This window comes from Bombina bombina, chromosome 5, assembly GCF_027579735.1.
Source record: "Bombina bombina isolate aBomBom1 chromosome 5, aBomBom1.pri, whole genome shotgun sequence".
In the NCBI taxonomy this organism is placed as follows: domain Eukaryota; kingdom Metazoa; phylum Chordata; class Amphibia; order Anura; family Bombinatoridae; genus Bombina; species Bombina bombina.
Window position 1 is genome coordinate 825775131 of NC_069503.1, and position 21374 is coordinate 825796504.

At 40.4% G+C, this 21374-nt stretch overlaps 1 protein-coding gene across 2 annotated transcripts in view; it reads right to left on the reverse strand.

The window, feature by feature from the left end:
• Nucleotides 1-16745: 16745 nt before the first annotated feature.
• The window catches only part of LOC128660870 (myosin regulatory light chain 2, smooth muscle minor isoform), a 70804-nt gene continuing 66175 nt past the window's right edge, over nt 16746-21374 (reverse strand). For both annotated transcript variants that reach the window (XM_053714952.1, XM_053714951.1), the window contains exons 3-4: nt 19287-19448; nt 16746-17840 (exon numbers count right to left, since the gene is read on the reverse strand). In XM_053714952.1, the coding sequence (XP_053570927.1) occupies nt 17668-17840; nt 19287-19448 (335 nt within the window). In that variant the 3' untranslated portion in view covers nt 16746-17667. The remainder of the gene's footprint in view (nt 17841-19286; nt 19449-21374) is intronic.

Below are 21374 nucleotides of genomic sequence, written 5' to 3' on the forward strand. Positions count from 1 at the left end.
AAATAAGTTTATCTTGGTCTCATCGGACCACAGGACATGATTCTAGAAATCCATATCCTTAGTCTGCTTGTCTTTAGGAAACTGCAGGCTTTCTTATGCATCATCTTTAGAAGAGGCTACCTTCTGGGATGACAGCCACGCAGACCAATCTGATACAGTGTGCGGCATATGGTCTGAGCACTGACCCCCACCCCTTTAATCTCCGCAGCAATGCTCATACCTCTATTTCCCAAAGACAACATCTGGATGACGTTGAGCATGTGCACTCAACTTCTTTGGTCGACCATGGTGAGGCCTGTTCTGAGTGGAACCTGTCCTGTGAAACTGCTGTATGGTCTTACCCACCGTGCTGCAGCTCAGTTTCAGGGTCTTGGTAATCTTCTTATAGCCTAGGCCATCTTTATGTAGAGCAACAATTCTTTTTTTTTTTTTAGATCCTCTGAGTTCTTTGCCATGAGGTGCCATGTTGAACTTCCAGTGACCAGTATGAGAGAGTGTGAGAGTAATAGCACCAAATTTAACACACCTGCTTCCTATTAACACCTGAGACCATATAACACTAACGAGTCACATAACACCAGGAAGGGAAAATGGCTAATTGGGCCCAATTTGGACATTTCCACTTAGGGGTGTACTCACTTTTGTGAGATACTGTACATAGCAAATATGTTTCTATTCAGAAATGTAATGTACTTCACCTATGTGCATTTAAATTTTGACCCAAAGTCTTCACATGCACATTACACACCACTATCAGCTCTCTAAGCTTGAATACTGCACATTTCAAGTTTGACCTTATTTTCCATTTAAACCACCTGCCAGCAGTGTTTAAAACAATTTTTATAGCAATGTTATACATTGTTGCAAATACTGTTGCCATAGACTGCTAAAGACAGATGCACACTCCTATGCTCCAATCGGCTATCTTGGTTTAAAAAACAAAGTACATTTGCTAACAGAAGTAAATTGGAAAGTTGTTAAACTGCATCTGAATCATGAATGTTTAATTTTTACTTTACTGTCCCTTTATACCAGTGCTTGACAAATATTTTAAAAATCTAGGCACCATGTATTTGTCGGAATATAGGTATGTATACACAGGTGTACCTCTGCGATATTGCAGGTTTGGTTCCAGACCACAGCAATAAAGCAAGTGCATATAAAGGTTATATCTATACTGTAGTCTATTAAGTGTACAATGGCATTGTATCAAAAAAAAATCTATGTACATACCTTAATTTAAAAAAACTTAAATTATGCTTACCAGATAATTTTCTTTTCTTCTGACGGGGAGAGGCCACAGCTGCATTCATTACTTTTGGGAAATACAGAACCTGGCCACCAGGAAGCAAAGACACCCCAGCCAAAGGCTTAAAGTAAAGGTAAACTTTGATGAATGAAACCCCATTTCTTTCATGTAATTGGCAAGAGTCCATGAGCTAGTGACGTATGGAATATACAATCCTACCAGGAGGGGCAAAGTTTCCCAAACCTCAAAATGCCTATAAATACACCCCTCACCACACCCACAAATCAGTTTTACAAACTTTGCCTCCTATGGAGGTGGTGAAGTAAGTTTGTGCTAAGATTTCTACGTTGATATGCGCTTCTCAGCATTGTTGAAGCCTGATTCCTCTCAGAGTACAGCGAATGTCAGAGGGATGTGAATGGAGTATTACTTATGAATATGATGATTTCCCTAACGAGGGTCTATTTCATAGGTTCTCTGTTATCGGTCGTAGAGATTCATCTCCTACCTCCCTTTTCAGATTGAGGATATACTCTCAATTTACCATTACCTCTACTGATAACTGTTTCTGTACTGGTTTGGCTATCTGCTATATGTGGATGGGTGTCTTTTGGTAAGTATGTTTTTTATTACTTAAGACACTCTCAGCTATGGTTTGGCACTTTATGCATATATATAAAGTTCTAAATATATGTATTGTACTTATATTTGCCATGAGTCAGGTTCATGTATTTCCTTCTGCAGACTGTCAGTTTCATATTTGGGGAAAATGAACATTTTTTCAGAATTTTTTTTCTTACCTGGGGTTTAGTCTTTTTTTCAATTGACTTCTTCTTGCAAATTGCAGGTGGTATTAGGCCCACGGGTGCGTCAAAATGCTAGACTTTATTGCGTCATTTTTCGGGCGAGAATTTTTTTGGCGCGAAAAATATGTCTATGACGCAACTTCGTCATTTCCGGCGTCATAGTTGACGCCGGAGCCTAACACACGGTTGCGTCATTAGTGACGCGAGTGTGTCATTTCCGGTTATTATTGGCGCCAAAAAAGTTTTCAGTTACGTTGTGCATCATACTTGGCGCCAAATTTTTTCATTATTTTAATACCCCATTGATATTTGCCTCTTGCCTTTTTCTCTATCAGAGGGCTATGCTTTTTGCATTTTTTCCCATTCCTGAAACTGTCATATAAGGAAATTGATAATTTTGCTTTATATGTTGTTTTTTTCATTTCCATTTTGCAAGATGTCTCAATCTGATCCTGCCTCAGAAATTTCTGCTGGAACATTGCAGCCTGACATTGGGTCTACCAAAGCTAAGTGCATTTGTTGTAAGATTGTGGAAATTATTTCGCCAAATGTCATTTGTAATAGTTGTCATGATAAACTTTTACATGCAGATAGTGTGTCCATCAATAATAGTACATTGCCAGTTGCAGTTCCATCAACTTCTAATGTACATGATATACCTATAAATTTTAAAGAATTTCTTTCTGATTCTATCCAGAAGGCTTTGTCTGCATTTCCACCTTCTAATAAACGTAAAAGGTCTTTTAAAACTTCTTATTCAGTTGATGAAATTTCAAATGACCAACAACGTAATAATTTATCCTCCTCGGATGAGGATCTATCTGATTCAGAAGATCCTTACTCAGACATTGACACTGACAAATCTACTTATTTATTTAAAATAGAGTATATGCGTTCTTTATTAAGAGAAGTGTCGATTACTTCGGATATTGAGGTAACCAGTCCTCTTGACGTTCAGTCTAATAAACGTTTAAATGCTGTTTTTAAACCTCCTGTGGTTTCTCCAGGGGTTTTTCCTATTCCTGAGGCTATTTCTGATATGATTTCTAAGGAATGGAATAAGCCAGGTACTTCTTTTATTCCTTCTTCAAGGTTTAAAAAATTGTATCCTTTACCAGAAAATTATATAGAGTTTTGGGAAAAAATCCCCAAAGTTGATGGGGCTATTTCTACTCTTGCTAAACGTACCACTATTCCTATGGAAGATAGAACTTCCTTTAAGGATCCTTTAGATAGGAAGCTTGAATCTTATCTAAGGAAGGCCTATTTATATTCAGGTCATCTTCTCAGACCTGCAATTTCTTTGGCTGATGTTGCGGCTGCATCAACTTTCTGGTTGGAGAATTTAGTGCAACAAGAATTGGATTCTGACATATCTAGCATTATTCGCTTACTGCAATATGCTAATCATTTTATTTGTGATGCCATTTTTGACATGATCAAAATTTATGTTAGATCCATGTCTTTAGCTATATTAGCTAGAAGAGCTTTGTGGCTTAAATCTTGGAATGCTGATATGACATCTAAATCTAGATTACTATCTCTTTCTTTCCAAGGTAATAATTTATTTGGTTCTCAGTTGGATTCTATTATTTCAACTGTCACTGGGGGAAAGGGAGTTTTTCTGCCTCAGGATAAAAAACCTAAGGGTAAATCTAAGGCTTCTAACCGTTTTCTGTTCCTTTCGTCAAAATAGGAACAAAAATCAAATCCTTCCCCCAAGGAATCTGTTTCCAATTGGAAGCCTTCCTCAAATTGGAATAAATCCAAGACATTTAAGAAACCAAAGTCAGCCCCTAAGTCCGCATGAAGGTGCAGCCCTCATTCCAGCTCAGCTGGTAGGGGGCAGATTAAGGTTTTTCAAGGATATTTGGATACATTCTGTCCAAAATCAATGGATTCAGAGCATTGTCTCTCAAGGGTATCGAATAGGATTCAGAGTAAGACCTCCTGTGAGAAGATTTTTTTCTCTCACGTATCCCAGCAAATCCAGTAAAAGCTCGGGCTTTCCTGAGGTGTGTTTCAGACCAGCAGTCTTCAGGGGTAATCATGCCAGTTCCTTTTCAGGAACAAGGTTTGGGGTTTTATTCAAATCTATTCATTGTCCCAAAGAAGGAAAATTTATTCAGACCAGATCTGGATCTGAAAATTTTGAATCGTTATGTAAGAGTACCAACTTTCAAGATGGTGACTATAAGGACTTTTCTGCCTTTTGTTCAGCAAGGACATTATATGTCCACAATAGACTTGCAGGATACATACCTTCATATTCCGATTAATCCAGAACATTATCAGTTCCTGAGATTCTCTTTTCTAGACAAGCATTACCAATTTGTTGCTCTTCCATTTGGCCTAGCAACAGCTCCAAGAATCTTTTCAAAGGTTCTAGGTGCCCTACTCTCTGTAATCAGAGAACAGGGTATTGCAGCGTTTCCTTATTTGGACGATATCTTGGTACTAGCTCAGTCTTTACATTCTGCAGAATCTCACACGAATCAACTAGTGTTGTTTCTTCGGAAACATGGTTTAAGGAATCAAGAAACTTTTTGGTAAATTGATCCTCCGACAAGGGTCACCTTTTTAGTCTTCCAGATAGATTCAGTGTCCATGACTCTGTCTCTAACAAACAAGAGACGTTTAAAATTGGTTGCAGCTTGCCGGCACCTTCAGTATCAGTCATTCCCTTCAGTGGCTATGTGCATGGGAGTTTTAGGTCTCATGACTGCAGCATCGGACGCGATCCCCTTTGCTCGTTTTCACATGAGACCTCTACAGCTTTGTATGCTGAACCAATGGTGCAGGGATTATACAAAGATATCACAATTAATATACTTAAATCCCAATGTACGACACTCTCTGACGTGGTGGATAGATCACCATCGTTTAGTTCAAGGGGCTTCTTTTGTTCGACCAACCTGGACTGTGATCACAACAGATGCGAGTCTTTCAGGTTGGGGAGCTGTTTGGGGATCTCTGACAGCACAAGGGGTTTGGAAATCTCAAGAGGCGAGATTACCAATAAATATTTTAGAACTCTGTGCAATTCTCAGAGCTCTTCAGTTTTGGCCTCTGTTAAAGAGATAACCGTTCATTTGTTTTCAGACAGACAATATCACAGCAGTGGCATATGTCAATCATCAGGGTGGGACTCACAGTTCCCAAGCTATGAAAGAAGTATCTCGGATACTTGCTTGGGCGGAATCCAGCTCCTGTCTAATATCTGCGGTGCATATCCCAGGTGTAGACAATTGGGAGGTGGATTATCTCAGCCGTCAGACTTTACATCCAGGGGAGTGGTCTCTCCATCCAGATGTGTTTTCTCAGATTGTTCAGATGTGGGGTCTTCCAGAGATAGATCTCATGGCTTCTCATCTAAACAAGAAACTTCCCAGATACCTGTCCAGGTATGTTCAGGCGGAAGCAGTGGATGCGCTGACACTTCCTTGGTGTTATCAACCTGCTTATATCTTCCCGCCTCTAGTTCTCCTTCCAAGAGTGATCTCCAAAATCATCATGGAACAATCGTTTGGGTTGCTGGTGGCTCCAGCATGGCCACACAGGTTTTGGTATGCGGATCTGGTTCGGATGTCCAGTTGCCAGCCTTGGCCACTTCCGTTAACGCCGGACCTACTGTCTCAAGGTCCGTTTTTCCATCAGGATCTCAAATCATTAAATTTGAAGTTATGGACATTGAACGCTTAGTACTAAGTCATAGAGGATTCTCTGACTCAGTGATTAATACTATGTTACAAGCTCGTAAATCTGTCTCTAGAAAGATTTATTATAGTTTGGAAGACTTACATTTCATGGTGTTCTTCTCATAAATTCTCTTGGCATTCTGTTAGAATTCCTAGAATTTTACAGTTTCTTCAGGATGGTTTGGATAAGGGTTTGTTTGCAAGTTCCTTGAAGGGACAAATCTCTGCTCTGTTTCATTTCACAGAAAGATTGCTATACTTCCTGATATTCACTGTTTTGTACAGGCTTTAGTTCGTATTAAGCCTGTCATTAAATTAATTTCTCCTTCTCGGAGTCTTAATTTGGTTTTGAAGGCGTTACAGGCTCCTCCATTTAAGCCTATGCATTCTTTGGACATTAAACTACTTTCTTGGAAAGTGTTGTTCCTTTTGGCTATCTCTTCTGCTAGAAGAGTTTCTGAGCTATCTGCTCTTTCTTGTGAGTCTCCTTTTCTGATCTTTCATCAGGATAAGGCAGTTTTGCGGACTTCTTTTCAATTTTTACCTAAGGTTGTGAATTCTAACAACATTAGTGTCCTAATACTAAGAATTCTTTGGAAAGGTCCTTACATTCTTTGGATGTGGTAAGAGTTTTGAAATATTATGTGGAAGCTACTAAAGATTTCAGGAAGACTTCCAATCTATTTGTTTTATTTTCTGGTCCTAGGAAAGGTCAGAAGGCTTCTGCTATTTCCTTGGCTTCTTGGTTGAAACTTTTGATTCATCAAGCTTATTTGGAGTCAGGTCAGGCTCCGCCTCAGATAATTACAGCTCATTCTACTAGATCAGTCTCCGCTTCGTGGGCCTTTAAGAATGAAGCTTCTGTTGATCAGATTTGCAAATGGCAACTTGGTTCTCTTTGCATACATTTACTAAATTCTACCATTTTGATGTATTTGCTTCTTCAGAAGCAGTTTTTGGTAGAAAAGTTCTTCAGGCAGCTGTTTCAGTTTGATTCTTCTGCTTTTGATTTAAGTTTTTTTTCTTTCATTTATGAGAATAAACTTATTTTTTTGGGTTGTGGATTAATTTTTTCAGCGGAAAATGGCTGTTTTTATTTTTATCTCTGTCTAGCGACTCTTGCGTGGAGTTCTACATCTTGGGTATTGCTATCCCATACGTCACTAGCTCATGGACTCTTGCTAATTACATGAAAGAAAACATAATTTATGTAAGAACTTACCTGATAAATTAATTTCTTTCATATTGGCAAGAGTCCATGAGGCCCACCCTTTTTATGGTGGTTATGATTTTTTGTATAAAGCACAATTATTTCCAAATTTCTTTTGTTGATGCTTTTTACTCCTTTATCATCCCACTGCTTGGCTATTCATTAAACTGAATTGTGGGTGTGGTGAGGGGTGTAGTTATAGGCATTTTGAGGTTTGGGAAACTTTGCCCCTCCTGGTAGGATTGTATATCCCATACGTCACTAGCTCATGGACTCTTGCCAATATGAAAGAAATGAATTTATCAGGTAAGTTCTTACATAAATTATGTTTTTTTAAAAATACTATTAAAAACAGGGGCACTTTCATTCATCAAAGTTTACAAAGCAGCCGTTTTGATTAAAAACTTACCTCTCTTTGCACAGCCAGAGCAGCTTCCCCCACACGGAGATCCTCTCTTCACACGTCATAAATGACTAATCCAGCTTCCTCCAATCACGGCTTTCGCCTCAGGGTAGTCATTGCCTGAGGACATGCCGTGATTGGAGGAAGCTGGATTAGTCCTTGATGACGTGTGTAGAGGATCTCCCGTGTGGGGGAAGCTGCTCTGGCTGTGAAAAAAAAACAAAGGTAAGCTTTTAATCAAAAAGGCTGCCTTCTAAACTTTGATGAATGAAAGTGCCCCTGTAGTATTTTAAAAAAAACGGGCTTTCATTTATCAAAGTTTACCTCCCCCACTTCCCTCATCCCCCAGTCATTCTGCCGAGGGAACAAGGAAAAGTAGGAGAAATAGGGTGAAAAAGGTGCCAGAAGAAAATAAAAAAAATAAGGCCGACCCATAGAATAAAAACGGGCGGGGATCTGTGGCCTCTCCCCGTCAGATGAGGGTAAGCATAACAAAAAAAACTTTAATTATGCTTACCAGATTTTCTTTTCTTCTGACGGGGAGAGGCCACAGCTGCATTCATTACTTTTGGGAAAATCCAAGCTATTAAGGACACTGAATGCAAAACGGAAGGAAAAAAAGAGGCGGACACTAATCTGAAGGCACCACAGCCTGCAAAACCTGTCTCCTGAAGGCTGCTTCCGCAGAAGCAAAAAAACATCAAACTTGTAAAGTCTGGAAAAAGTATGCAAGGAAGACCAGGTAGCCGCCTTAAAATCTGATCCATAGAGGCCTCCGTCTTGAAGGCCCAAGAGGAAAATGCTGCTCCCGTAGAATGAGCCGTAATCCTCAGAGGAGGGTTATGTCCCGCTGTCTCAATGCTAAACGAAAGACACTCCTCAGCCAAAACGATAAGGAAGTTGAAAAGGCCCTCTGACCCCCATGCTTCCCGGAAAAGAGAACAGATAGAGGAAGAAGTTTGTCTAAATTCCTTCTCAGCCTGAAGATAGGACTTCAAGGCACAAACCACATCATCGAAGGAACGTTTTCAATGTAATTCTGGAAGGAGTAGGACATAAGAAAGAAACCACAATCTCTTGATTGATTTTTTTTCGAATTGACAGAACCCTAGGAAAAAAACCTAACTTGGTTCGTAGAACAGCCTTATTAGCATGGAAGCCAGATAAGGAGGGGCGCATTGCAAGGCAGCAATCACAGATACTCTGCGCACAGAAGCAATACCCTGTAGAAAAGGAACCTTCCAAAGCAATTTAATGTCTACTTCAAGCATAGGCTCCAACGGAGCCCGTGCAAAACTTAAAGAACAAGATTCAAACTCCAAGGAGGAGCAATAGATCTAGACACAGGTCTGATCCCAGCAGAGCCTTAACAAGTGACTGCACATCAGGAAGCTCAGCTAACCTCTTGTGTAACACAAACAGTGCCGAAATCTGTCCCCTCAGGGGACTTGCAGAAAAGCCCTTCTCCAGCTTATCCTAGAGAACAGAATAAGTAGGTCCTCCACACCTTATGATAGATGCGACAAGAAACCAGCTACGAGCTTGAATGAGAGTAAAAATAACACTCAGAAAACTAGGGGGTTAAACGATAATCTGTGCTGCCGATATCCCTAATTTCTAACGTTTTCAGTATTGGCCCCAAACTCATCAATATCACTCACTGAATTTGCTCCTGCGGATGGCATTTGAGGAGCCGCCCCACCACGTCATGACATCTTCAACGTCACCCCTACAAACTCCGCAGGCAGAGCTCACAGCGCAGCAGTAGAGGACTAGAGGTAAGACATGTACTATAGCACCTCTGCAGTCTGCACACCCGGCCATGCAGTATATGATAGGGGAAAAGAAGTTCAGCTGATGTGTCGCACAAGCCAGGTTAGTTATCTAAGCCTGTACCAGTGAAGAGCTGATGTAACTGAGGGTTATACATTTATTTAATGTCCTCTGGAGCAGTGCATTAACACATTTGGGCAAAGATATCACTGCCTAGTTTGGGGCTCTCACTCTCTGTGTACCGGAGTGTATTACTTCCCAATGTGCTACATGAATGAGGTCACAGTTGATGCCAATTTACAAAATTGTCATCAACTGTGACTTCATAGGCTCACATTAAAGAGACACTCAATTACATGCTCTAGTGAAGTCTAGTTCATTAGAGCATGCAACTTTTACATTACTGACTAGCCAACTATGGGTAAACTAGTTTAAAGCGACACTGACTGCATATCAGGTGCAGCTAACAAGTTCTGTATTCATGCAGGCACTTTATATTTTAGTTATTTGCTTTTAAAGTTTTTATGTTTAAAATTGTAATCAACATGTTTAGTTTATACCATATTTGTGTATAAATAGTCTTGATTTTTCAAAATTTGAAATGTACACAATATCAGCCCCTGATATTGGTTATCCTTTGCAGCCAAGACGGAGCAATCAGTATCACTGACACCTGCTTGATGATTCGAGCCACTACACTAGGAAGTAGTGGTAACGGCCGAGGCACCACTAATGCATCTGTTAGCTCCATCTGAAGATCCCTGTACCTCGACCCATATCTGGCAAGCTTGGTATTGAGACGTCATAAGATCCACCTCTTGCAAACTCTCTGCAAACACTTGGGATGGAAAGACCATTCCCCTGGATGAAAGGATAGTCTGTTGAGGAGTTCGCTTGCCAGTTGTCAACACCCAGAATGTGGATCGATGACAGCGAACAAATATGGGTCTCCGCCCACTCCAGAATCCAAGATACTTCCCTCATAGCTAGGGAGCTTCTCGTTCGCCCCTGATGGTTGATGTAAGCCACCAAGGATATATTGTCTGATTGGAATCCGATAAACTGGGATGAACCCAGCAGAGACCATGCCTTCAGAGCATTGTATATTGCCCGAAGATCCAAAATGCGATCAGGATGGAGCATTTCCTCCTGAGTCCATAGGTCCTGTGCCTTCCTGGCACCCCAAACAGCTCCCCATCCTGACAGAATCGCAACCGTAGTCACAATCACCCAGGATGGTCTTGAGATGGACGTCCCTTGAGACAAGTGATCCGGACAAAAACACCAAGAGAGCGATTCTCTCTATCAATTATACAGAGAAATCTGTTGAGACCGTTCCAAATGATCGCCATTCCACTGCTTCAGCATGCGCGGTTGCAACAGTCATATGAAACCTGGCAAAGGAAATTATGTCCTTGTTGGACACCATGAGACCATCACCTCCATACACAGAGCCACATGTGGTCTTAAGGAGGGCAAGACATGTTGAAGCTAGCTTGCAACGTCTCTGGTCTGTTAAAAATATCCTCATGTCTATGGAGACTATTATAGTACCCGAGAATTCTACCCTGGTACTTGATACAAGAGAACTCTCTCTAGATTTTTCTTCCATCCATGGGATCAAGAAGACAGAGGACAGATTCCGAATGGTCCATTCGTCAAAAAATATCTTTGAGCCGTAGCTAGACCAAAATGGAAGTGTAATAACTGGAAGTGCTGGTCCAGGAACGCAAACCTTAGGAACGGGAAGTGGTCCTTGAGGATAGGTACGTGAAGGGAACATCCTTCAGATCTATTGTGGTCATGAACTGCCCTTCTCGAATGAGGGGAAGGATGGACCTTATTGTCTCCATCTTGAACGAAGGGACATATAAAATCTTGTTTAAGCACTATAGGTTCAGAATCGGACAGAAAGTTCCCTCCTTCTTTGGGACCACGAAAAGGTTTGCATAGTATCCCAAACCACTCTCACTGCGATAGACACCAGGACAAAAAAAAAGAGAAAGACTAGAAACATATCTTGTAACCCTGAGCGATGACCTCCAGGACCCATGGATCCTGCACATCCCTGAACCAAAAGACTGCCCCCTACACGATCCAGAGAGGACCAGGGACCACCCATTCATGCCGACTTAGACTTAGCGGGCTTCTTGCTCTGCCTGGATTTATTCCAGGACTGAGCCGGCTTCCAAGAGCTCTTGTTTTGCTCAGGACTGCTGACATGGGCTTCATCAGAATGAAAATTGCGGTAGGAGGGCACCCTTGCCCCATGAGACCGTGGAGATAATTGAATCCAGGCCCAAACAAAATAATTTCCTTAAAGGGAAAGAAGTCTAGACTTAGAGGTCATATCGACAGACCATGACTTCAGCCAGAGCCCGATGGGCCTGAACAGAAAAAGCTAAAGCCATAGCATTCAGGCGCATGATCCACTTATTAGCATTACATATAAAAGAATTAGCAAACCTCAAGGCCTTAATTCTTTCCTGAATAATGTCGAGGGGACCTTCCCACTCGATCAAAACCCGTAAGGAGTTATACCCGTAGGTAGCTTGCTCTAGCAACTGTGGCAACAGCTGCCGCTGGTTGAAACAAATATCACGTATGTCGAAACATTTCTTAACAGAGTTTTCTTTTAGCAAGGGTGAAGATAGCGCTATCCCTTTTAAGGACGGAACCTCACAGCTCCATTGAGAGCCCAGGACTGGGAACATTTTGGTAAAGGGAGAAGAGGGGAAAAAGGAATTTAATCCTGTCCCATTCATTCTCAATAATGTTTGCCATCTAACAGGAGCAGGGAAGGATAAGGTACCACCCTGTCCTCAAACTCTCTCCAATTTAGGAATCAAAGGTTCATCAGGCAATTTGGCCTCTGGAACCTCTGAATTCGAAAAAAAAAAAAAAACTTACTTTAGAAGAAAGCACAAATTCTTAAAACTAAAGTCTGGCTCCTCCGCAGCCGGAGATTTAGAGGCAGCAGACTCCGACCTAGAATGTTCATACTCTTAAATCTCAGAAAGAACTTCATCCTCGGATAACCCTATCAGTTAAATCCAATAAATTATCTGATGTACTCTGGGAAGGAGTGCAATATGTAACCTTTCGCTTGCGCTTAGCAGGGCGAGGTAAAGCATTAATGGGACAGTATACTATAAAATTGTTTTTCCCTTAATGTGTTTCCAATTAGTTTTTTACCAGCTGCAGAGTATAAAATGTATGAGATTTGCTTTTTTTAATGCTTATTTGTGTATATGAATCAGCTGATTTTGTGTTTTGAAGCCGCAACCTAATAAAATGGGTTGAGTTTATAGGTATAATCAGATCTCATTACTTTATCACATTGTATAAATATGCCTGCTTCTTTATCTTATATATGTCCATAAACCAATCACCAATACTAGGAGAGAACAATGGAAAATTACCATTGTATTACCTTATCTCTTCTATAACCCACTGAGTGTGTAATTTCTTCTACTGGCTGTGTTAACACAGCTTGGCCTGGAGGCCAAAAAACTTTCAGAATAGGTGGGGATACCACAGGCTAAATATACAATTTCAAATGCCAATATAAGGGTAATGGAAATAATTGTAAACAATTTAATACACTCCAGCAGGTAAAGTGGATAATTGGGAACACATTAAAGGGGAGAATATTTTTGAGTAAACTGTCCCTTTAAATGCCACAGACACCGCCGTCTGAACTGCGCAGTAACGGCTGGTGAAAAATGGCCCCCTCCAGATGGAGGATCAGCAATGCTACAGGAAACTGCATGTGTAGAGAGATAAGAATGTAGGGTACACACCTCACTGGATGACAACTCCTCAGGAGGTGGACGGCTCAGTGGTATCAAACATGTTTGATATCACATTATCAAGACATATGGAACATAGTTGAGGGGACGGAACTAAGGCCTCCTCACAATATAAACAGGAATTACTCTTTAGGAATAGAGGGAGTGCCCTCTAAGTAACAGAAGCCTCCATCGCTAGTGCAATAACCAGAGAAATAAATATAGAAATAAAACATCTTATTTTATTCAAAAAGCTGCACCTATTATATCCCCTGGGGCACTCCCCACCTCCCATGACCCAGACAGTACAGAGATTTAGGACTCCTCTTTGATAGACACCTGGTCAGGAAAGAATCACATGGTGCACAATGCAGCACCGCCCCTGCTATGAGAAAAAGCACGCCAAGCTTGTAAGCTGCATGGCTCTCAAAGTGAAACCTGTATATTCCATAACAGCCTAAGAGCCCATAACATCTCACACATAAAGGCAGCATAAAATCACACATATAAGTTTAAATACCCACTGTTCAATAATCCCCCTCAGGAGATATTAACCCTTGATTCTATACAGATAAAAGGAGTCACACTGTGACCCTGTCTTCTTGCGTTATCATACATGTATGAAGAAACGATCTTACCGGAATCTACGCCGTGGAACATTAACACGGCCTTTCAAGCGTGACAGATAGCAGCATCGCTTCGGACATGAACCTGAGTGAAGAAAGCAGGCAGCGAAACTCGTCAACACCCGTTGCTTATGGTGCTGTTAATATGAGTCGGGATGGTTTTGCAGAAAGACTCTCCCTGCATCTCCGGACTCTTTCATCCAAGCGCTCACTGAGAGGCTGACAGGACTACTTAAAACTCCAGTCCCATCTCGACGAGTACTACCCTCCATAAGAGACCACTCTGAAATCTTCTGACACTTCTCGGCCAACCTCCTGTGACGAAAGGCAAAAAATGACTGGAGATGATGGAAGTGGGGGAGGTATTTAAGCCTTTGGCTGGGGTGTCTTTACCTCCTCCTGGTGGCCAGGTTCTGTATTTCCCAAAGGTAATGTATGCAGCCTCTCCCCGTTTAAGAAAAACTTTACTGTTAAAAAAAAAAAAAAAAATGCTAACCATCTATCTATATCTATACACAGTGGATATAAAAAGTCTACACACCTCTGTTAAAATGTCAGGTTTCTGTGATGTAAAAAAATGAGACAAAGATAAATCATTTCAGAACTTTTTCCACCTTTAATGTGACCTATAAACTGTACAACTCCATTGAAAAACAAACTGAAATCTTTTAGGTAAAGGGAAATAAAAAACTAAAATAATATGGTTGCATAAGTGTGAACACCCTTTTATAACTGGGGATGTAGCCGTGTTCAGAATTAAGCAGTCACATTCAAAATCATGTTAAATAGGAGTCAGTTCACACCTGTCGTCATTTAAAGTGCCTCTGATTAACCCCAAATAAAGTTCAGCTGTTCTAGTAGGTCTTTCCTGACATTTTGTTAGTCGCATCCTACAGCAAAAGCCATGGTCCGCAGAGAGCTTTTAAAGCATCAGATGGATCTCATTGTTAAAAGGTATCAGTCAGGAGAGGGGTACAAAAGAATTTCCAAGGCATTAGATATACCATGGAACACAGTGAAGACAGTCATCATCAAGTGAAGAAAATATGGTGCAACAGTGACATTACCAAGAACTGGATGTCCCTCCAAAATTGATGAAAAGACGAGAAGAAAACTGGTCTGGGAGGCTGCCAAGAGGCCTACAGCAACATTAAAGGAGCTGCAGGAATATCTGGCAAGTATTGGTTGTGTGGTACATGTGACAACAATCGCCCGTATTCTTCATATGTCTGGGCTATGGGGTAGAGTGGCAAGACGGAAGCCTTTTCTTTAAAAAAAAAAAAAAAAAAACCATCCAAGCCCGGCAAAATTTTGCAAAAACACACCTGAAGGTTCCCGAAAGCATGTTGCAAAAGGTGTTCTGGTCTGATGAAACCAAAGTTGAACTTTCTGGCCATAATTCCAAAAGATATGTTTGGCGCAAAAACAACACTGCATATCACCAAAAGAACACCATACCCACAGTGAAGCATGGTGGTGGCAGAATCATGCTTTGGGGCTGTTTTTCTGCAGCTGGAACTGGGGCCTTAGTCAAGGTAGAGGGAATAATGAACAGTTCCAAATACCAGACAATATTGGCACAAATCCTTCAGGCTTCTGCTAGAAAGCTGAACATGATTAAGAGGAACTTCATCTTTCAGCATGACAACGACCCAAAGCATACATCCAAATCAACAAAGGAATGGCTTCACCAGAAGAAGATTAAAGTTTTGGGATGGCCCACCCAGTGCCCAGACCTGAATTCAATTCAAAATCTGTGGGGTGATCTGAAGAGGGCTGTGCACAGGAGATGCCCTCACATTCTGACAGATTTAGAGTTTTTTTGCAAAGAAGAGTAGGCAAATCTTGCCAAGTCAAGATGTGCCATGCTGAAAAAAATCATACCCAAAAAGACTGAGTGCTGTAATAAAATCAAAAGGTGCTTCAATAAAGTATTAGTTTAAGGGTGTTCACACTTATGCAACCATATTATTTTAGTTTTTTATTTCCCTTTACCTAAAAGATTTGTTTGTTTTTCAATTGAGTTGTACAGTTTATAGGTCACATCAAAAGGTAGAAAAAGTTCTAAAATGATTTATCTTTGTCTCATTTTTTTACATCACAGAAACCTGACATTTTAACAGGGGTGCGTAGACTTTTTATATCCACTGTATATCTCTATCTATATATACACACAATTCCAATAGGCTCTGCACTTCTTGTATTCAAAATAAATAGCAGCAACCAGGGTGCTAGTCTGTTGTCAATAGTAGAAATCTCCAATGTAATGACTGCACTCACTGGGTTTGCAGAGATAAAAAAATAACTTATTCAAAACATATAAATATATGCAGTCATTACATTGGAGATTTCTACTATTGAGAACAGACTAGCACCCTGGTTGCTGCTATTTATGTTGAATACAAGGAGCGCAGGAACACACACATATACACACACTGATACTATCATAAATATTCAGTGGTATTCTAAGAGGGCAGACCTAAATCATTGTTACTTGTGTTTTTATCAAACTATTTTTCTTTTTATTAAAGTGTGTTAGATCACCATTTATCAGCCTGCGATATCACTCATCTTTAAAACGGAGTTTCTCATCTTTTGCACCTAATGCTTTCCTATTCTCTGTGTGGATTTATAGATTTGGTGACTTACATAAAGACTCACATTTATTCTAAAGCCAGGCACATAGAACAGCAGCACTGAGATAATAGACAGCAGATTCTGTTTTATGCATTTAGTATGTGTAGTATATATGGATGGAACAGTCCATAACTGTTCTATTCAGGAAACAACCAAGCCAAGGTAATGTGTATTTAACACTAAGCAGAGGGCAAGCAAATCAGGAAGCACATTTGCCATAGAAATTCCTGCACCTTGAATAAACCATGTACAAGATAGGAGCAACAGCCACCAGTATTATTAAATGGGACATGAAACTTTTTTTCTTTTCTTTCATGATTCAGATAGAGCACCTAGGGTTACTGGGGGCACCGTGTCCTGGTCTATCCAAACCAGGGCATCAGTGCCCAATTTGAAGGTGCCAGTGGCACTCTGGCATCCAGGTTTGTAGAGCACTGCTTTAAACAACTCATGCTAATCTGTGCTCTGAATAAGTACATCTAGCACTTGTTTAGAGTTTAATATCCTTTAAAAATAAACGAAAAGCCCTAGAATGTATACACACAAACCAAATGAAAAGAATAATGTTTTATTCACTCCATAAAAATGCAGATATAGGTGATCTGATATGTAAAATGTGACAAGCATCTACACTTAACTTATTGAGCATGCCACAGTCATGGACTCACTACAGACTTTATTGAGACTGCTTCTTTAAACACCTCTCTCATTGTTCAGAGTGCTGGGTCTTTTAGAATTCTTACTTAATGCAGAGGACAAAAAGTACATGTGCAGTATACAGAGCTGCCAGATACAGGGGTATAATCATTGGCAGGTGAGGCAAGGGCAATTTAATAGGACATTAGGAACGTTATAGGCTAGTGGTTAGTTGTAGCTGAATACCAGACTTAGGCATTCAGGCAAAATATGAATTCACTAAGAGAATTTACAAATATATGTCTAACTAATAAAAGGCAAGTATGGTTGGGCAAATTTTTCAAGACTTGAAACTGGTCTTAATGTCTATATTCCTTGCTTTTCTTTTTAAAGAAAACAACTTATATTTTCTTTAACAAAATACCTTCCTACAATTTATGTTTTGAATAACTAATACTGGAAATATACAAATTGTCTTCCCTCTTGCAGATCACAGTGAGAACATTTAATTGACAGTTTTATTTCCAAAGTTTTTCTTTTAATATTTTTTTTTATTACAAAATTGCAAAAAATCCAGCTTGACTTGAAAAAACAAAAAAACAGATTTGTTTCTCTGTTGTGCAGATTTTCTACTCATTACTTGCCATTAAAATGTTACACTTACAGCTCCTGTTTCCAGTTTGGTTATATAAGTGTGCGTGTGTGCCATATTGGCTTGGATAAATCCATAAATACACAGAAGGTAAGGTCTAGAGAGCTAAAGGCATGCAATGAGTTCTATCAGAAGAAACGCAGGACAGGAATTGAGCAGATTTCTTCTTCAGACTGGAATGCCAGCTTAGTCGTCTTTGTCTTTAGCTCCATGTTTTAGGATGCGTGTAAACTCAATATAATTGAAATTGCCTTTCTTGTCAATTGGTGCCTCTCTGAAAAGCTCATCCACTTCCTCATCTGTGAATCTATCACCCATGGTAGTTAGCAGATCTCTCAAATACTCCTCTTGGATAAAGCCTAGAAAATAAAGCAGGAGAAAGATGAATTTGTACGCTCCATTCTCAGAATACATATAATAATAATAATAATAATAAGTTCTCTAAGCAAAAACAAATCAACATTTTTAAATCCTCCCACTAATATATAGTGATAAACTAGGCTAAAAAGAAGTTACACACACACTATATACAAATACATTATGCACATTATACATTATATCAGTGTTCTCCCCGGGACCCTTTTAGCAGGTGCTTGTTGGTTTTACTGACCACTCAGCTAAACTTTTTGCCAATTGCAATCTAAAAATGTTAATTTTTTATTGCACCAATTATCATTAAATATATTTATGTTAAAATATACAATTAATTTGTGCTTTGGAAAGCTTCCCAAAACCACGATGTACCCTGTACCTCGCTGGTCGTTAAGGGATTGTCTGGTTATAATAAGGTCCCCCTCCTGCAGGCTTGCTAAAATAGTATCTTTGCTGATCATTAAGGGTTAATATAGAGTTGTGCGCTTCTCCCTACAGTTATAACAGCGACAACTCTTATGGAAAGATTTAGTGTGTCTGGGGGATCTGTGTCTACTTAGCCAAAAGAGCATTTGTGAAGTCAGGCACGGATGTTGAACGAGAAGATCTGGTTTGCAATTGGTGTTTTAGTTTATCCTAAAGGTGTTCAGTGGGGTTGAGGCCAGGGCTCTGTGCAGGCCACTCTAGTTCCTTCACACCAAACTCATATAACCATGTCTTTATGGACCTCATGCACAGGGGCAGTGTCATGCTGGAACAGGAAAAGCCTTTCTTTAAACTGTTGCCATAAAGTTGGAGTCAACCTGTTGTCTAGAACGCCTGTGTCTTGCAGCCTAGCCCACCCTGAAAAACAGCCTCAAACTATTTTTCATCCTCCTCCAAAATTTACAGTAGGCTCTATGCTGTTCAGTAGGTAGCATTCTCCTGGTGTCTGCCATACCCAGATTCTTTAATCAGATTGTCAAATAGTGAAGCATCATTCCATCACTCCAGAGAACATATTTCCACTGCTCCAGAGTCCAGTGGTGGTGTGCTTTACACCACTTCAACCTAACATTAGGCATGTTGATGTAAGGCTCGTGTACAGCTGCTCAACAGAGTAAACCCATTTCCCAACGCACAGTTCTTGGGCTTCCAGAAACAGTTTAAAATTCTGTAGTGAGTGATACAGGCGACAGAGGATTTTTACATAGTACTTCAGTACTAGGCAAACTGCTCTGTGAATTTGCGCAGTCTACCACTTTGTGGCTGGGCTGTTGCTCCTGGGGCAGATCTAGCAGGGCAGAAATTAAATTAACCGACTTGTGGCAAGGTGGCATCCTATGACAGTGCCACAAAGTCGCTGAATTTTTGTATAACTTCCCTTGAATTCATGGCAATGTCTTTAAATTAGATAATACTATAGTGACATGAAACTGCCTGCTATCACTCACCAGTTCCTTCTTCATCAAAACAGGCAAAGGCATTTCTGATGACATCTTCTGGGTCTGTCCCATTCAGTTTCTCACCAAACATAGTGAGGAACATAGTAAAATTTATGGGACCTGGAGCTTCGTTCATCATAGCTTCAAGATATTCGTCTGTAGGATTCTTACCTATGAGACAAAAATATGAAAGGTTTAATAAAGTCATCAGGGGTGTGGAAAATTAAATCTACTAGTCCAAGGGACAAAAGCGGCAGCTCAATTTACCTGTCCTGCCATGCAAGATAATTTAGACAAAATAGTATTTAACCCCTTAACGACCAAGAACGTACCCTGCACGTCCTCGGTTTGGAAAGCAGCTGGAAGCGATCCTGATCACTTCCAGCTGCTTTCCGGTTATTGCAGGATGCCTCGATATCGAGGCATCCTGCAATAACAATTTTTGCCCCTCCGGTGCAGAGAGAGCCACTCTGTGGCCCTCTCTGCACCGGACATCGATGGCCGCATTCGTTGGTGGGTGGGAGCGTAAATGGGAGGTGGGTGGGCGGCCGGCCATAGATGGCTTCTTAGTCAGAGAGGGGGGCGGGATCGCCGGGGGCGCGCACGGGTGGGCGCGGGTGGGAACCGCTTACACTACAGAAACTTTTGGATATTATTGTACAAAATAATAATAAAAAAAAAAAACGTAATGGAACTCATCTAAGGGATCTGGGAGGGGGTGGGGGATTGATCTGGGGGGGAGCTACACTACAGAAAAAACTAAAATAAATAAAAAAAAAACATTTTTATATGCAAACTGGGTACTGGCAGACAGCTGCCAGTACCCAAGATGGCCCCCAATAAGGCAGTGGGGGGGGTGGAGAGCCGTTTTGGGGGGGGGGGGGGGATCAGAGAGGTTGGAGGCTAAGGGGGGGGGATCCTACATAGCAGCATATGTAAATATGCTTAAAAAAAAGTAAACAAAAAAACCTTTTATTTTAGTACTGGCAGACTTTCTGCCAGTACTTAAGATGGCGGGGACAATTGTGGGGTGGGGGAGGGTCTGATGTGTCAGGTGGGAAGCTGATCTCTACACTAAAGCTAAAATTAACCCTGCAAGCTACCTAATTAACCCCTTCACTGCTGGGCATAATTCACGTTTTGTGCGCAGTGGCATTTAGCGGCCTTTTAATTACCAAAAAGCAACACCAAAGCCATATATGTCTGCTATTTCTGAACAAAGGGGATCCCAGAGAATCATTTACAACCATTTGTACCATAATTGCACAAGTTGTTTCTAAATAATTTCAGTGAGAAACCTAAAGTTTGTGAAAAAGTTGACTATTTTTTTTAATTTAATCGTATTTGGCGGTGAAATGGTGGCCTGAAATATACCAAAATGGGCCTAGATCAATACTTGGGGTTGTCTACTACACTAAAGCTAAAATTAACCCTACAAGCTCCCTACAAGTTCCCTAATTAACCCCTGCACTGCTGAGCATAATACACTTGTGGTGTGCAGCAGCATTTAGCGGACTTCTAATTACTTAAAAACAAGGCCAAAGCGATATATGTCTGCTATTTCTGAACAAAGGGGATCCCAGAGAAGCATTTACAACCATTTGTGCCATAATTGCACAAAATGTTTGTTAATGATTTCAGTGAGAAAACCTAAAATTTGGAAAAATTTTACTTTTTTTTTTTTATTTGATCGCATTTGGCGGTGAAATGGTGGCATGAAATATACCAAAATGGGCCTAGATCAATACTTTGGGATGTCTTCTAAAAAAATATATACACATGTCAAGGGATATTCAGGGATTCCTGAAAGATATCAGTGTTCCAATGTAACTAGCGCTAATTTTGAAAAAAAGTGGTTTGGAAATAGCAAAGTGCTACTTATATTTATGGCCCTATAACTTGCAAAAAAAGCAAAGAACATGTAAACATTGGGTATTTATAAACTCTGGACAAAATTTAGAAACTATTTAGCATGGGTGTTTTTTGGTGGTTGTAGATGTGTAACAGATTTTGGGGGTCAAAGTTAGAAAAAGTGTGTTTTTTTCCCATTTTTTCCTCATTTTATAATTTTTTTATAGTAAATTATAAGATATGATG